At 38.9% G+C, this 14,409-nt stretch overlaps 1 protein-coding gene across 3 annotated transcripts in view; it reads right to left on the reverse strand.

The window, feature by feature from the left end:
• Nucleotides 1-48: 48 nt before the first annotated feature.
• LOC107697004 (zinc finger and BTB domain-containing protein 46-like) overlaps nt 49-14,409 on the reverse strand; it is a 75,049-nt gene continuing 60,688 nt past the window's right edge. For all 3 annotated transcript variants that reach the window (XM_016497611.1, XM_016497612.1, XM_016497610.1), the window contains exons 3-6: nt 11,199-11,468; nt 2,793-3,019; nt 1,394-1,436; nt 49-1,266 (exon numbers count right to left, since the gene is read on the reverse strand). In XM_016497611.1, the coding sequence (XP_016353097.1) occupies nt 674-1,266; nt 1,394-1,436; nt 2,793-3,019; nt 11,199-11,468 (1,133 nt within the window). In that variant the 3' untranslated portion in view covers nt 49-673. The remainder of the gene's footprint in view (nt 1,267-1,393; nt 1,437-2,792; nt 3,020-11,198; nt 11,469-14,409) is intronic.

Consider the following 14,409-nt stretch of genomic DNA (forward strand, 5'->3'; position numbering starts at 1 on the left):
TACTGAAATGATTTGATGCACTCTCTCACACACACACACACACACACACACACACACACACACACACATACATTTGAAGACAACGTAGCTTGCTGAAAGATTTAGGACATTGCCTAATCTTCCTCATCCCTAATCATCTTGTCACACTCAAGTGTAGAATACAAGAAAGAGAGATTCTCCTGCAGAGGGCAGCATTGTGCACAGGTTTAACAGCTGCATTCACTACTCGGTGAGTTACAGAGACCCCTGCGCCTGAGTTCATCTAAGCATAATAAGATTAGTTCGCTGGTAAAGAGAGGGGTGCGAAGCCACCCAGAATGAAAAAGCATTGGTATCCAATGCACCGAGATCTCTATGTTCTCCAGTCTTCACTAAAACCTTGAATAAAATCATGCGTGGTACAAAAAGCAGACAGCTCTATATGCGACAAGAGAAATGACATAAAATGTCTTTATTTTGCACAGCATTTGTGCCTCAGCAGCCATATGCAGTAGTCATAAAAAAACCCGACGGTTTAGGTATTTGAAGAACATACAAATCTGATGTACAGTAAAAAGAAGTGTAGAAATGTCAACAGTGCCGTGGCCAAAAGTTGGGGAAGGCCTGATTTGGGATGACCTGAAGTTTGTATCACATTCCCTTTGTAATGAAGTAATGTTGCTGGTTTGGAGAATCAATCGACTATATGGATATGGTCATCTTCCTTTAAGCCATGCAGGTTCCACAGCTGCTCGGTGGGAGAGATTCCCGACTGACAGCAGACCTTGCCATGGGTAGCCAGGTTTTTCTGCGTGCTGAAGGTTCGGGAGCAAGCGGGACACGTGTAGATGCGCTCGCTGGAATGCACGGACGACAGGTGGCGGTTCAGGTCTGTTCGGTCACGGAAGTGCTTGAGGCAGTACATGCACTGCATCAGCTTCCGTTTGAGGTGGATGGTCTTCTCATGGCGGTCAGCGTTGGACTTGAGGGTGAAGCTGGCGGGACACTGCGAGCAATGGTAGCGCGCTGGCAGAGGGTTGAGAGGAGACGGGACCACTAGGGGGCGATGGTGGTCGAGGCAGTTCAGCGAGAGGGCCATGAGCGAGAGCGTGTGGCTGTATTCGTGCTGTCTCAGTTGAAGCAGGCTGCTAAACAGTTGCTTACACAGAGAGCAGGCAAGCTCCTGCCGCCAGCCCGGCCCTCCGCCCTGCACCTCCGCCACACACACTCCATGCTTCTCCTCCACCATCTGATCTTCCTCTACAGGAACCTGGACACGCTCCAGCCCTGAGAGGGAGAGGGAGGGAGGGAGAGAGAGAGAGGTGAGAACTAACGCCAGGATATTGGCTTATGTATGTGAAAAATAACAGGCAGTCATGTGGCGGGCCATCGGCGTCACAGACGCCACGCGTACCTGCATTGTTATTTGGACTATTGTCTTCTTCTTGCATTTCCTCCTGTAAGAATACACACAAATGCACATCAACACTTGTGTACTTCTGAGCACAGGTCTGTATTGAGGTGTGTACTCCTGAGGCATGCAAGTTCATAAGGTAAATCACACAAACATACGCACTAGAAACAGAAGCGATAGACGGGACCCTTGAAGAAAAAAGAAAAGCAAAGAAACAGTTGGCTGCAAAACAGTTGAAGCAACAAAACCTGAGATGCAAAAGATAGCATGCAAAAAAGTTGACTTGGCCTTTAATGCAAAAAATAAATAATGTATATAATTAAAAAAAAATTGTAATTAGTATTTTTTGCTAATTAATGGTAAAACATATTCATAATAAGATACTTTCTATTTTTAATGTAAGTCTTTGCTAGTAGGGTAAGAAAAATCTAAATTCTCTTACTCTTGAGCAATTTTGCTTTTGTGTATATATTCATATCTATGTAGTAAATTGATAATTTTTCTATTATATATAGGCGTGTATATATATATAACCAGTAGGGTAAGAAAACTTGAATTCATTCTCTTTAAAAGTCTGGCAAAGTCAATGTATCTTATTTTACTGACGTTCACATATTTGCGTAAAGTTTTATTGGTTTGTCTATTATTTTTATTCATTCAGTTTGGGTTTCTCAACAGCATATCCAACAGGTGGAGACAAAGAAAATACTCTTGGGACACAAGAGGATATTAAGTATTGTCCATGAGGAGAGGTGTGTATTTGTTTGGGAGGTGGGTCCACAGAGATGGTACAACTTCTTGGGGGGGAGGTCCTGCGAAACCAAATGCCACCTCAGCACACACAGGGAGAATGCAATTTCCTGCTCTCACTCAAGAAAACAAAAACCCACCCTGCCCCTCTGCATTGTCCATCACTATTGATTTCTACTGCCACCTGGATCCCCTTCTTATCCGAAGATCCTTAGCTGCGGAAGTCATCATTATATTAATCAGAATGACAAATGCACAGGGTGCACAGTGGACAATAGATGTCCTGAACTTTTTGTAAACTTATTTTGAGGGAAAATTGGCAGAATTCTGTGGAATATGGTAAAATGTGTTATGAATGATTTGATTGGTTCTGGTCAGGTGTGAATTTTGACTATCAAGTGATCCAAATGTGTGGAAATCTTTGGAATATGTGGAAATCCCTGCACACAGGCCTTTATTTTTCTCACAGAAAGGAAGAAAAAGCAGAAACATGAATTAACAGAAAAAGAGAACATGCAGGAACAGCAGGCAATGCAAAAAAGCAACAAATCATCCACAACAATCCGACAGATTCTTAAAGAGGAGCTATATATCAAGAGACACACAAAGCTGAAGGATAAGTGGCCTATTGGGTGTTTGTTGGACTTACCTCAGTGGGTGAGGCCTTCAGGGCCCGTTCCGCATAGAGCTTGTCTGGGGGGCCCCCAGACTGTGGCATACCGAGGGCCCCTGGGGGCCGTGGCACGGATGGCGGAGGCAGCAGTAGAAGAGGAAGAGGAGGAAGAGTAGACGGAGGAGATGTAGATGCCCCGTGTTTGCTACCAAACAGGGCTCCTGGATGGTGGGAGCTGCTGCTGCCATTGGAGCAACGAGGCCCTGAGGAGCACAGGAAATGAGTCTCACCCACCTACTCTCAGAGCAGCGGCCATCTTCCACACAGCAGCAGAGAGAGAGGAGGAGGAGCAGGAGGAGGAGGGGAAGGGGGCAAGGGGCACACACAGCCTTCATTTAGAACCAGAGAGGGAGAGGAGGGAAGAGATAAAGAGACCGGAGTGGGGTTAGGGTTTGGCCTCTCTCGCTCTGTTTTTTTGGTCCTCTCCATCCACCCACGTTCACACGTAAGGGATAGCCGCATGTGTGTGTGTGTGTGTGTAAGTGAGAGATAAAGAAATAGGAAAGAAGAGGCTTTTAAATGATGGCGGACGTTCTCTTTATTTTAAAAAACCATGTCAGGCTACTTGCCAGCATCTGTGCAAAAGTTCATACAGGATATACATAAAATAGACCGTAACCATGCTTCATGACAGAAACCAAGAGCAGCAGAGGCAAAGGTTCAGAGAAAGGTGAAATATTTACACCAATTATAGAACGTAGAGGGACAAATGTGACATTTTGAGGAATGATTTGTCTTTAATGTTTAGAACCACATAGCTTTGATGTATAATAATCAGAACTGTCAATTTAATGTTAATTCAATGTGATTATTTAGAAAAAAATAATCATGCCTTATGTAATTCTGCAGTAAGGAATTTTTTCTTAGCAAGTTGCACCTCAAGATGCATTTTTAAAGCCTTTCAAACTTCTTATCTTGACACTGCATTCTAAGAAATGGTGCTCATGCCGCAAGACATGCCGCAATAGATGCAGATGTTGGTCTGCATTAGCAAGCAGCTTTCTGTTGGACAACTCAGCGAACCGACATGACCAACTGAACCTAATTCGATTCACCTTCACGCAAAATTACTGAAACATGACTGGATTTCACCTCCAAAAATTCCCGAACAACAGTAAATGTGACTGCATCTTTAGACTTCTAAATTCACTGTTTGGTATTTTTATTCAATGATTCACTTGTCTGCCACAATGTCTTCTTTTACATTTAACGTTTGCAATTTAATAATAAACATATTTCATTTTTCCAACTTATGCTAGACCGCTACTATATACAAGGTCATCTGAATAGACAGTATATGCGAGACTGTGCTTCTTTCAAGCCACTGTGTTTCTGAATGTTCATCTTGTCTTTTTTTGGACAAGAATGTTTGTGGACTCCTGTTGTTGGGAATATGCTGGAGTTGCTGGTTAAGCGCTAAGTGGACAGATGCACATGATACAGTAATGCACAACCACGAACAGATTCCTGGAATTCTCCTCTCCTACACGTCCACTCCCATCTAACACACATCACCCTCTCATTTCTCCTTCCTTTTGTCTGCAATGTGTAAATGTAGCCGTGCTGCAAACTCCCCTACATCAATTAACAGTAATTGAAACTGAATGTATGGTTCACATCAAACCATCAGTCCACTGTCATTCTCTCATTTGTAAAATTCCCAACTAAAATGCACTTAGGTATTTTGATGGTGGTTGCAAAACTTTTCAAGAAATTCTTCGGGGGCTAAGTGAAACAATGTAGTGCAGGTTTGATAGGATCTAGGACGGGCATTTGACCTAATGACCACCAACCGTGGTCCATTACAACAGAAATTTAAAGGCTGATTTCAGGTCAGGGTTTGAGATCAAGTCTGAAAAACTTTGTCTCAGACTTTGGCGTAAAGATGAACTAACTTTCACATCTCTCCTATTAATTATCTTAATAAAGTAACATGTACTACGGTTGGTTTCCCAATCTAATGGAATCTACAGGGAGAAAATGCTCATCTGATTGTAGAAACAATGAGTAGCTGGGAGGATACAGGAAATCATGTTATGCTATTACAGCTCATGATACACCAGAATCGAGAAACTACCACATGGTACCTAGCCAACTGAGGTTAACCACCAGCTGCCGTGTCATAGGGTGTCTTTTCTATGGGAACCGGTACAAACCTTCGTGTTACATTCCCATGATGATACCTGACGGCTAACAATATTTTTGTGTGGTTTGGAAGACACATTCTTCTTAGACCAATTTCTTGAGTGAACTGCTTTCGAAATCACGTGCTCTCTAAGTAGGTACTTTGAAAAAGTAATAACTGTTCTATGTAGTATGAATGTGTGTAGTATGAATTTAATCTGGACGTACTACATTCACCATGTTGTCATTGTCATGTGACCTACATACACCTCCATACAAATCCTCTCCTGTGGCTTCATGTGATAGTTAAGTATCATACTTCAGAATGTTGTCGAAATAGTAGGTCATCTGGGTACTTTTTGCAGACTATTTTATGAATACGGTGAATTCTGACATAATACTCTTTTAATGTATTGTTTTTCAACTTGTATAGAAGGGAAATATGCATATTTGGATACAGGCTACAGCCCATGTTGTAGCATGGGCAGAGCATTCATGAAACTGTCTAGAACCCAGAAGTGTAATGGCCTATGAATTCTGCAAAAAAAAAAAAAAAAAAAGGAAGCAGACAAATAGCTCGAGCTGCAGGACAGTTTTACCTTCATTAGTGAAGCATTTACACCCAACCAGGAAGGCACATGCTCAGGTCCAATTGAATGAAAATTCAGCCCAAAAATAACCAAAAATTCAGCTCACTTTTGCTGACAGATTGCCAACAGATGCACAATTATGAGCACATTGATTTGAATTCCACTTTAGAAAGCAATTGAATTTACTTGGTTCTAACTAATATCCAAATTGCACTCCAGCATGTCCCATCTACAGTAATTTAAACTGAATTTGCTCTGGTTCATGCCAATACGTCAGAAATGTTTTACAATCAAGTGTGCTAATCTAAGCTTGGGCTGAATTTGTCCAATATCATTTTTTTTAAAGAATTGTAGTTCTCATTACATTTTTTATTCACAACTTTCAATTGTTGCTTTCACTTACATTGTTTTTCTTTGTAAATATTGCTCTTGCAATTCACCTCTTTCTAGATATTTGCCTGTGCCAAAAATAAATTAATTAAATGAATAAATTAAATGTATGCATGAGAAATGTATGTAAACACATTCAGTCCTGTTTTAATGGATTGTAATGCAATGCCACAAAACATCATTACTTGACTAAATACCATTGCTTTAATTAATTAATTCATTAATTAATCTATAATTTTTAATTATTATTATCTATTTTAAACAGTACTTCCTGTTATTTTTCATGATAAATTGCAAGTCACTATTTCTAAATATCTTGATAAAATATGTATATCAACTGATTAAGGATAAGAGATAAAGAAATACTACAACAAAAAGTATTGTAAATACATGTGAGCATGTACTACAAAGTTTGGACACACTAACTCATAACTCTTTTCCACATTACAGAATAACAGTTATCAATCTATGAAATAGCACAAATGGAAATATGGGAAATATGGAATGACAAAAAAAGCCCAAAACAAATATTTTAAATATAATTGATAAAAATCATATATAAAATAAAATGAATATATATTTATACATTATTGTTATATTAATTAATTAGTTTACAAAGACATTAATTAACAGTCAGAAACATTAACATTTGTCTACAAAACATTTCAGGAATTTATAGGCCAGATTTACTAACAGCGTGCACCAGCGCAAACCATCTTTTGGCGTTAAAATTCTACTATCAGGATTTACTAGACGCGCAGTGACGAATTAGCGCTGAAAAGGCGTGGACAGTTATTTTTGTGCCTGACCTTATTGAATATGCATTTATAGGAGTTTCCCTTTCAGACGCAAAATTTATGGGAGGAGAGTATTAAAATGAATCACGCAACGTGATTTACTAACGTTTGCGCTCATCAAATTACTGGTATTTGCGCCATTATTTAACACCCCAAAAAAGCATGTCTTAAACTATTTTGCACCTGTGTCATAAATAGATCACCCGCACCTGATGAGCATCGGCTCTGCTTATTTGCGACTATGCTAATTTGGTCGATATGTAAATGAGATGTTGCATCTGTGTTCTTTAATTTGCGCGTTGTCAGTAAATTACCCGCAGATATTTCCACGCCCATCAGCGCTGTTTCGGAATTGCGCTCTCGTGCTAATTTGCCCTGTTTAGTAAATCTGGCCCTAAGCATTTTTGTGAGGCAAATTCAGACAAGTATGTCCAAACTTTTAACTTCATTTAACATGTAACTTGTGATCTTGCATCTACAAATATGAGTAAGGTCAAATTCAGTGTTACAGAATACAGTATTCATACTGTATATGTATATTCACAAACATACTTTGTTCTCTATATATTATATGTATACCAGCCCATGTGCAGTATTGTACAAGTTATGTATTGTATTGCATTATAGTATTGTGATTGCATTATTGTTGTAATATTAACTGTATCATTTGATATTCACACTGTGGTTTGGAATATACATCAAGTATGTACTGTAGATGGTTCTTTCTTTGGAACAACTGTAATAAGTGCAAATTAGTATATCCATACACATGAAACCACACACACACACACACACTCACTTCCCCTGAGACTCCGGCAGTGGCGCAGAAGACAGACACACACCTAAAGCAAATCACACCACCAAACCTGACCCAGTACAATAACACACTATCTGGGTTAATCACAGCATCCTGCAGGACGCAAGGGGACCTGCCGTGATCCGCTCGGCTCAATCAAATCAATTCCTTTCCCAGAGACTTCAACAACTTCTACTTCAACTTCTACTTTGAAGTTTGGGAGAGGAGGACGACTAGTGATTCGTCAGAGTGGCACGGTGCGGTTCAACGAGTGCTGTTTGTTTTAGAGGGGCGCAGAACGCCAAACTATCATCGGTTGATCGGTTACATATTAACGAGAGCCTGTGTGGTTTGTTTGTGTGTGTGTGTGTGTGTGTGTGTGTGTGTGTGTGTGCTGACTTCAATACAAGTGTGTGTGTGTGTGTGTGTGTGTGTGTGTGTGTGTGTGTGTGTGTGTGTGTGTGTGTGTGTGTGTGTGTGTGTGTGTGTGTGTGTGTGTGCTGACTTCAATACAAGTCTCTTCATGTTTGAGATGTTAAAAAATGGATTTTCATCTCTCCAATAAAATAAACCTGAAATAACAAATCGGTTTATATTTTTAATATACTGGTCTTACAGGGATACTTCACCCAAAAATGAAAATGTTTCATTATTTACTTTCTTTAATGTAGTTTCAAACCAACAGATTTTTCTTTCAAGCTTCGAAAGGGATGTAAAACACCATAAAATTGATCCATACAACTTGTGCATTTTATTCAACGTCTGAAACTAAGTTAGCTCGGAGTGACCAAATTTGGTTTTGAACTCAAAAATCTGATTTGTCCATTTCATGAATGAATCATTTAGACCAATTTAAGTGGATTAAAGGGATAGTTCACCCAAAAATGAAAATTAAAGCAGTTATTTTTGTTTTCTTTGTATTCTCATAGCTTCATAAAATTATGGTTGAATCACTGATGTCACATGGACGATTTTAATGATGTCCTTGCTACCTTTCTGGGCCTTGAACATGTCAGTTACGTTGCTGTCTATGCAGGGTCAGAAAGCTCTCGGATTTGATCAAAAATATCTTAATTTGTGTTCTGAAGATTAACGAAGGTTTTACGGGTTTGGAACGACTTGAGAGTGAGTAATTAATGACAGCATTTTCATATTTGGGTGAACTATCCTCTAACAGAGTCTGAGAGATCTGACTCAAAAAAATTATTTGTTCATGAATGAAGTATTGCTACTTTTCTCATTAATGTACCAAGATTAGCTAAAAGAGATGTCAAGATGTTTAATGAACACTACAAAAAATTCAGTCTGTTTCTCACACAGTGCTTCCAAATGACTTCAGAAGACTTGGAATACCAATACCACAATGTGGTTCGTATGAACTATTTTATTGTGCTCTGAATAATGTTGCTTTGGTTTACTTTTTTTTTCTTCCATTTACTGAAGAAAGAAAGTCTCTCAGGTTTGGATGGTTAGTAAATTATGACATCAAATTAATTTTTAAACTATTTGTGAGTCATTTGTTAAAGTTATCCCAAAAAAAAATGCTTATCCCTGTAAACTTTCCTCTGAAACAACTTTAATTTTTAGCTGATGTCACCAAGACCTCCTAACTGACAAACCTTCCCATTTAAAGTCCACTTTTTACAATCCAATCAATTCGCAAAAGGATAAAAACCTTGAACATCCTGTATTACTCTGAAATATGTCATGCCACAATGGGTAAAATGGGTTGCGAATGGTGTTTCATGTTGACTTTAAGCCAGAAGTAAAGATCACAGGAACATTCTGGCAGTGCTGGTGGAAGGCAGGATTCATACATTAGCAAGATGATCAGATTAATGCTCCTCTACGTCGTCTTTTAGCTGGAGTTTGGGAGACAAAAGCTCCTGTGGCGTGAGTGACAGCCACTGTGTTTCATCCTCAAGAGTGGCCATTAAGACTTAATGTAGTTCAGCAAACACACACTCTTGAGCCTGCCCTAAGGGTTTTAAGAGCAGGAGTGGTTCAGAGTTGTCCTCCCTCTCCTATTCAGAAGACTGAACTTAAACAGACAAAAGAGACAATTACCAACCCAGGACAGAGGGAGAGAGAGAGGCAAAGAAAGGGAGAGAAGGAGACATAAACTCACAAAGGAATAAGCCAAAAATAACATAACACACTCACAGAGCCACGCACATTCAATACTTTGACAAAGTGATTGAGTGTGGGCAAAAATTGGGTTTGGCGATCCCAAAGCTTTTATGAAATTCAGTGCCATTCATAAAAGCTCTGGTGTTTTCGGAGGACGAATTCTACCACAAAAATGTTACTACTCACACACTTCAACAAAATAACTTGTTGAGGGCATAAATATGTATGGACGCTTCTAAATATGACAAACTACAGTCTAGAAATTCTAGTTCTTTCTCAACTGAGTACATTCAGATTCAACACTGCCTTCTGTCTGCAGCCATTCAACACACTATTTTACATGTATCTAGAGTCGTTAAGCGCAAACTGCAGTAACACGGCTGCAGACTTCACATCATTTTTTTCCATTGTCCCATCATAAAAAAAAGATATTAACACAGTATGAATGTGTATTATCATGTTCTAAATATGCCATCATGCAATTTTGCAAATATATTCCTTGTGTGTTCCCAGTGTTGAATAACACATAATCTCATTAATCGAAATAAGTAATTTGTTAATATTAAATATAAAATCATCTTGCATTGTAGTGTCTTAAAAAAAGTCAAAATACGAAAAAAAAAAATATATATTATGCTCCCAAAGTGTCCTTTTCCTTAGTTTCAAAGATTTCCTTTCCATCATTAATACATTTTTAAATATCTGCAAACCTGATTTTCAGACGGACAATTTTAGAGCACAATTACTGAATGGAACATGAAGGTCAAATACTACATGTACGCTTTAAAGCTATGAAATGGCTGTTAATTTTAAATAGTCTAAAATACATCTAAAGCTGCTTTAAACCACTGAAATGAACTGGAGAAATCATGACCTTGATTAAAAGTGATGAAAAACATTAAAGAAATGGCAACCAATTACAGGACCCATATACATTTTAACCTATAACCTTAATGCAGAAAATGCATTCCTCACTCAAACACAGTCATCCACACCGACGTAGTCTCTAAGACACGGTCAACTAATAGGATTCCATCAGAGCCTATAGACGACACAAGGGTTTGTGTAAGTCAGTAGGAGACTACATTACTCATAAAGACTTCACAGGGGCACAGAGGTTTACAAAGACATACAGAAACCTATAGGAGAGGTTTCAAGCATTCAATGGTAGCAGAAGATCCCAAAGCCTAAGAGTCCCTATTTAGGAAACTCCAAGGTTTGTGGACGCATAAAGTAACAAAACTCAGCACAGCCTTTATCATTCTAGCAGGACCACATACAAGTTCCTATAGATCCTCTCGAAACATCGTTTATGTAGGAGATCTACAAAAACTCAATAGAACATACAGCCCAGCATACAAGTACCTAAAAGTCCCTACAGGACCCTATGGTTTATAGAGACTATAGGACAGTCTTTATGCACCCAATGATAGCATGTAACACACAGCATATATCATTCAAACAGGAGCACATCTACATCCCAGTGGGATGCTATCAGAACCTAAGACTCCCTATTGGAAACTCCATGAGCGCAGCGGACCACAGTGTGACTTACGGGAGAGAGAGTGTCCTCCCTTGGGCAGGTAGTCGAACAGAAGCTGGTTCTCCTCTCCGAGCAGCTCTGCCCCCAGAGACAACAAGCTGTTCTTGCTCATGAGGGCGGCTCGCAGGTTGGCCACCGAACCCGCTCTCTCCCGGGCCACGGCTTCATCCCGTTCCCCGGACAGAAACCCGCCATCCCCCGCTGCGGCCTCCTCCTGCTTTACCAGGAGGTCCATGCGCTCGCCACGGCTGTCGGAAATGTTGGGTTCCATCACTTCTGCACCTGTGAGAAAAGAGAGGAATGTTAATGAATTCTCAAAGACACAATTACACACACCCACATTAGAAGATGGGAATTTGTCAGTTAACTCACAAGAACAGGTTTAGGCCCAGAGCAGAGCCTTTGCATGTGTGTTTTATGTCTACAAATGTGTAAATTCTTATTTTATGACTAATAATATTAATATTATTATTATTAATAATAATAATATTAAAATTTTCCAATTAATTGACCCTTTGCAAAGACCCGCCCCCAACGTTACTGTTGGTATGTCCGACAAGCCATGGCGCTCTCACGCAACACATCAAAGAGGAAACTGACAACACACTGACAGAGAAGGTTACTTTACATATGAAACCAAGTCTCAGCTTTCAAATTTTGTCATTTTTAAGAAATTCAAACAATAAATTCCATTTTGTGGCTCTTTATTGTGTCGTGACAGATTGCTGTAGCGCCTCAGTTCAAGCGGCACGTGAACTAATCATCTCTTCCTCTTCACTAGTTATAGTGCAAAATAAACATCAGATGAACATCAGGAGGTATCTTGTTTCAGCCACGGCAAGACGTCAATACACACCATTTTTCAGGTTCAAATCCACCAACGTCAATCTACTCTCCTGTCTGGTTTGTTTGTCTGATAAAATGGCAGATTCGGTGTTATGATTGGTCAGATCACCTGTCAATCAAACTCCCTGTGAAAGGATTTTTTTAAATCGTAAGATTTTGATTTTATGACTTGAATAAATGAACCGTATGACCAGGTTATTTGAATGAATAGTTCAAAGAGATGAATTACCATTTTTGAATCAGTCTGAAATACTGCCCTCTATAATTAGCAACATTAGCAGAAAAAATACTTCATGCATTATGCAAGCAAAAACGGACATTAAAGTCAACATGAATGGAAATTAATTTTTTATTTTCTAAATTAATTTTTTATTTTCTAAATGCATGTTATTCATCTTTTTGTGAATGATTAATGCATTTTGGCAAGTATGGCAAATAGGCTTGTGTAAAAAAAATCTATATTTTCCAAATAATTTGGACCTTTATTTGAACAATCCTGTAATTATTTTTAAAATCACAAAAAAGATCTTGTGACTTGACTAAATGAGGATGAAAGATTACTGGATGAAATACCATTTTTGAAAAAGTCTGAATCACTGCCCTGTATAATTTTCAACATTTCCAGGAAAAAAAATACTGCATGTTCTTTATGCAAGCAAAAATGGACATTAAAGTCAGCATGAAATGGGAATTCTTTTTTTTTATATGCATGTTATTTATCTTCTTGTGAGTGATTCATCCATGCCTTTAATAAAAACTCAATCTTCTGGTGAAAGACTAAGACTTCTTTCTGGTGTTGCATGCCAGACTTCTCTAGTCTTTTTTTGTCCACATAAAACCAGCATCTTTCTTACAATTGGCTGCAGCCTCACAATCAAGAACCAACGCATAAACCTAAGTTCGTTGCACTTTTTTTTTTTTTTCATTTCAATCATCAGATTCACTCCGATTTTTATCGCTACATTGAAGCTACTATCTGTCCCTCCAAATACATTGCAATGATAACCTCGAAATATCCCCAAATGAATCAGAATAAAATTTAATCAAAATAGGAATGAAATCGCAAAATGGAACTAAACTGAATTCCAACCCGAATAAAAAACACAACTAATAAATAAACCATCAAACAAATAAAACTATTTCATCCCTGCTGTTCAAACTTTTTTAAACATAGGGTAAAAAAGCAAAGTGAATCTTTACCTCCCTATTCATTACTACTGTCAAATCAGGCAACATAGAGGAGGCTGCCAAAACACACACATACACACTTCTCCTGTCAAAGACAAGGATGACTGCTTGGATGTAAGAAGTCCAAACTGTAAGAACAACAGTAAAAAAAAGTGGCAAGACACAAAACAAAAACAACAACAAAAAAAATTTGTTACCAGGAGAGAGCCAGAGAGGCTTGTTTAGACTAAACTGACAGCCTAAAAGAGAAGAGCTTTTCAAAGCAGCTGTCAGTGAAGCTCAGATCACTGGAAGCCTCAAAGCAGCATGAACGACAGCCCAGCCGGCAAACCGCTTCAGTCATGGCACTGCAAGACCCGCCCACAACCTGCCATACTTCACACCACTTAATTACACCTTACATTAGGACAGCATGCTTGCAGAAAATACACATTTACACTCTCTTGCGTGCACACACACACACACATACACAGAACTAGGCTCTGAAGCGTGTATTGTGTTTACACAGTATTCTCTGGGGTCTAGAACAGACAGAGAAATGGAGACAGTGTGAGGGGATGAAACATAATGAGTGTTATAAACCCACTCCCTCAACACACACACTGTAACTTCATCTGAGGGCCTCCCAATGACAAGCACGGCAACTTCATCAACTTTGTGTTTTAGAGGAGGATTCGGCTCATTTCCAGAGAGAGAGAGAGAGAGAGAGAGAGAGAGAGAGAGAGAGAGAGAGAGAGAACTGTTAAAACAGGTTTCAGTGGGTTCAGAATTCTGATATAATTACGCTCATGAAGCACTGACCCCATAAAGATCTTATCTTCTCTTCTGGTGTCACTCATGAAGAACTGAGTCTCCATCATTCAAACCTGCTCTGGTTACTGTGACATTTGCATTAACAAGCAAAAGCTGGTTTTAATATTTTATTGTTGGAAAATAAGTGCTGTAGTTTCCCATATTTACCTTAGCGGTCTTGCCAAGCTTGACTTTTGTTAGCATGAAGGTCGATGATAAATAAAATGTGTTCAATAGCGTGTTCAAAAGAGTGTTCAAGATAAATAAAAGATAGAAAAACTATTTGAAATAAAATGGTGCTGAGCTCTTAGAAATGTACCGTTTGTATTTGTGTATATATATATATATATATATATATATGTGTGTGTGTGTGTGTGTGTGTGTGTGTGTGTAGTGT

Source organism: Sinocyclocheilus anshuiensis, unplaced genomic scaffold (genome assembly GCF_001515605.1).
Source record: "Sinocyclocheilus anshuiensis isolate Anshui unplaced genomic scaffold, SAMN03320099.WGS_v1.1 scaffold130, whole genome shotgun sequence".
NCBI lineage: Eukaryota > Metazoa > Chordata > Actinopteri > Cypriniformes > Cyprinidae > Sinocyclocheilus > Sinocyclocheilus anshuiensis.